This window comes from Papaver somniferum, chromosome 7, assembly GCF_003573695.1.
Source record: "Papaver somniferum cultivar HN1 chromosome 7, ASM357369v1, whole genome shotgun sequence".
NCBI classification, from domain to species: Eukaryota; Viridiplantae; Streptophyta; class Magnoliopsida; order Ranunculales; family Papaveraceae; genus Papaver; species Papaver somniferum.
In genome coordinates this window covers 3,852,348-3,856,539 of record NC_039364.1, presented here as the reverse complement: position 1 = coordinate 3,856,539, position 4,192 = coordinate 3,852,348, and the positions used below count along the sequence as shown (strand labels likewise).

The following is a 4,192-nucleotide window of genomic DNA, read 5'->3' as shown; positions in this document are numbered from 1 at the left end:
TCTTCCAAAGAAGCCTCAGTTCTGAAAACCGGCAAATCAACGCATTGATATGTACTGTGCAAAAACCTAATAGGCATTGATATGTACTGCATAAAAAGCTAGCAGACATTAATATGTACTAAATGAAAACCTAGTACGTATCGATATGTACTGCATAAAAACACAAAAAATAGGTGTTAAAGCGCGAGGCGACTTTTTAAAACCATGGCTTGCACCACTAATCTAACATGCTGATTAAAGGTAATTCGAGTTAACTAGTGATTTTCCAAACAAACTAATAACAAATTCACCATATGAGACTTATAATGAGTAACATACACACGAATGTCTAAGGTATAAGTCATATTCAACCCTTTATCCTTAAAAGCAACGCACAATTAAAATTTTGAGCCTGGTAATATCTAAGGTATACAATACCACTGCAAGAAACATCAAACGAACAGGAAAAGGCTATTGAACACATTAAAATCTCAAAAAGGAATCCACTTGTATTCTAATATGATGATACTTCCAATTTACTTCGGTATTCCACTCAATCCTCGCAAGAGGCAGAGCAAACTAGTCTAGTGATGGTATAAAAATCAAATATTGAGCCTGGTCATGTAAACTGATCCAAATTATAATACATAACACAAACCAAAAAAGTTAAAAAAGCAAAACTATTGAAGATAGTAAAAGCAGGTCACCTGAAAGATATCAGCAAAACTCTTTTGCTTACCGGCAAGTCCTTCTAACCTAGAGAACCCAATGAGTCCATTACAATCACTCCCATGGAAGAACCTTTTATCGATTTCAGTATCAAATTCATTCAAAACAAGTAGATTCAATTCAATTAAAACAAGGTATGAATCTATGAATCACAAAAAGATAAAAAAAACAGATCCAATTCGATTAAAACTCATAAATAAAATAGAAATTAAGAACAAAAAAATCAGATTTGATGAGATAAAACCTAACTTACCATAATAACGATTCGAAAAACCTAACGAAAATCGCCATCAACACAGAATAGATCGAGAAATCGTCATCATCAGAGAAGAGATCGAGAACTCTGTTTGTATTGAACTGAAGTATATCATCTCTATCAGTATTATACACAAAAGGGTGATTTTCGGCATTTAAGAAAAGGCAACATAACGTCTCGCACGTTTTATGGACGACCGAGTAAAGAATCTGGTCCAAAAACATGTTTTTGGACCAGCGATTCAATTTATTTTAGTACTGGACCACACACTAAGCGGTTCTTCTAAAACTGGATTAACCAGTAATTCCTAGATGCTGCAAGGTAAAATCTCTCCTTCCCTTTTCAACATTACACATCTTGAGTATCTTGATCTTGCGTACAATGATTTTCAAGAATCAGAAATTCCACTTCCATTTTCAGTTCTACCAAAACTCGTTCACCTTGATCTCTCTTTCTCCAACTTTTCAGCATCATCTCCGGAAAAATTCACCAACCTTTCATCTTTACAGTACCTCGATTTGTCCTGCCAAGGATACTTGTATTACAGGACCTCTTGCTTACAATTATCATCTACAAAATGGTTGAGAGGGTTAGTGAATCTCCAAGTACTAAGACTGAGTGGTATTTCTCTAAATGAGGACACATCAGGACTAGAAAATGTTGGTGAAGATATATTGTATCTTTCTAATCTTGGAGATCTCGATCTCTCATATTGCGATATTTCTAGCCCAATTTTCCTCCTCAATCAGTTTCACAACCTTTCCCGTCTATCCTCCCTCAAAATGAATCACAACTATATGGTGAATAGCACCCTTTTTAATACCGGAGTGATTTCTCCATTCCCGGACAAAATTTCTAATTTAACTTCACTCTCTATTCTTGAGTTAGTTAATGGTCAACTAGGTGGTTCACTTCCTTATCTTCCTCAACTCACGGAGCTTGATGTTAGTAGAAACTTTGATCTCCATCTTGATATAACTAAGATGTTCAAACATCAATGGCCTAAACTAAACAAACTTTGGATAGAGAACACTATAGTTACCGGATCAATTGAGCACTTGGTTTCAAACGTGCCGTTATTGGTTAGTTTTGATGCTTCACACTGTTCAATTCAAGGAGCTTTACCTTCTTCATTATCCAATCTTTCTCAACTGAAGTATCTTGATCTCGGTCACAATTCCATAGCAGGTGATATTCCTACCTCGATCTCCAATCTAAAACACTTGTACCATCTTAACTTGGATAATAATAATATCCAAGGTCCAATACCATATTCTATGTGCGAGATGACCGCCCTTGGAGTACTTCATTTAGGTTATAATAATCTAACAGGAACTATACCAAGTTGCATAAAAAAACTCCATAATCTTAGTAAGTTTAGGATTATAAACAGCTCCATTGAAGGCCGCGTTTCTTTTATCTCATTGGTTAATGAATTAAGCTTAGCTGCTGTAGATTTGAGTTCGAACATGAACCTAACCGTAGTTATAGATCAACACTCAAACAAGCATCCAAATAGTAAACTAAAGATGTTAAGGATGACCTCAACCAATCTCGAAGGATCTCCTGATTTCATTTGTAACTTGCCTGGTCTTGTATCACTTGATTTGTCTCGTACGAACCTAACGGGAACCATCCCTTCTTGTCTCCTCAAACTCAAATATCTCAATGAATTGCATTTAGCAAACAACAAGCTTTCCGGTATTCTACCTCTTCCACCTCGGAATCTTTGAGCTTTTGATATATCAAATAACAAATTAAGCGGCGAAATCACAATAGAAACAGGAAAGAGACTTTCAAATGCCAAGATCATTCTTCTATATGGCAATGAACTTTCAGGGTCGATCCCATTTTCTATATATCCCACACAATCTGATGGTGGTATTCTTGATCTGTCTGACAACAAACTAACCGGGAGTATACGTACTAATATAAGGCGTGGGAGTACTCTTGCTTCTCTAAACCTTGGAAACAACAACCTCACTGGGATAGTTCCAAAAGTGCTGGAATTTGCAAAAAAACTGCAGATTCTCTTATTGAATGATAACCATCTGGAGGGTACTATCAATTTCATCAGCGGACTTCACAGCTTAGAATATCTCAACTTAGCTAATAACAACTTTGAAGGTAGTATACCAGCTACTTTGGGTTCACTCCAAGACCTTAATATTCTTTCTTTAAGGGCAAACAAGTTATATGGGCCAATCTATGAGGAAATTCTTCATTTGCAGGAACTGTGTATTAGATTTATCGTTGAACAATCTCTCAGGTTATATTCCTACAAAATTAGGAAACTTGAGTGGATTAACAATAAGCAATTCTTGTTTTTCGTTCTTCGATGTTGGAAATAATCAACTGTCATTGCTTGTCAAAGGGAACTTGGTACAGCTTAAGAGATTCTACGACTATAGCTCTGTGGTCGATCTATCATGCAACGCTCTTGACGGAAACATTCCAAAAGAGATTGTTTTGGTGAAAGCATTGTCTTCACTTAACTTGTCCCATAATCATTTCTCAGATGATATCCCAGAAAACATTGGAGACTTGTCTGCCCTAGAGTCTTTGGATTTAAGTTCTAATAGATTGTCCGGAAATATTCCACAATCTTTGACAACAGTTGATACTCTTGGGGTTTTGAACTTTTCTTATAATAATTTGAGTGGCACGATTCCAAGAGGAACTCACTTTGATACACTGTGTTTGGATGGTTTGGCTTTCATAGGGAACGATCTATTGTGTGGTTTTCCTACAGAAAATTTTTGCAAGGGTGATCATAATATAAATACAACTACTGCTAACACTTCAAATAAAGTTGATGAAAATGATCAAGATGATTTTGAGGATAAGTTATTGCTGTATGCTATTATTGCATTGGGATTTGGTGTTGGATTTTGGGGTCTGTTTCTTGTTTTACTCCTGAAGAAAGAGAAATGGTGGTTTCCGTATTGGAGGATTGTTAATCATATTGCTATTACGGTAACAGATTATATTCAGTATCAGTGATGTAAACAGAACTATTGTAACTTATATTTGTGATTTGTGTTAGCTAGAATAATGTGGTGATATCTTCTTCAATTTCTTAATTTTTCTTTTTTGATATTATAGTTAGTTTAGTGCCTACCTAAATTTGTGAAAGACACGCGATACAAGTGAGCATATCAAAACCAGCAAAAATCAATTACCAGTGGCAATAAAATGGATAGCAACTAGAATGACTAAAAAAATAAT

The 4,192-nt window shown here is 35.5% G+C and overlaps 1 protein-coding gene across 1 annotated transcript; it reads left to right on the top strand.

Moving 5' to 3' along the window:
- The first annotated feature begins 1,761 nt into the window (after positions 1 to 1,761).
- On the top strand, positions 1,762 to 3,967 carry LOC113293934 (receptor-like protein 43). The gene is made up of 3 exons (XM_026542376.1): positions 1,762 to 2,665; positions 2,804 to 3,091; positions 3,234 to 3,967. The coding sequence occupies exons 1-3, from the start codon at positions 1,762 to 1,764 to the stop codon at positions 3,965 to 3,967; spliced, it is 1,926 nt and encodes a 641-aa protein (XP_026398161.1).
- Positions 3,968 to 4,192: the final 225 nt, after the last annotated feature.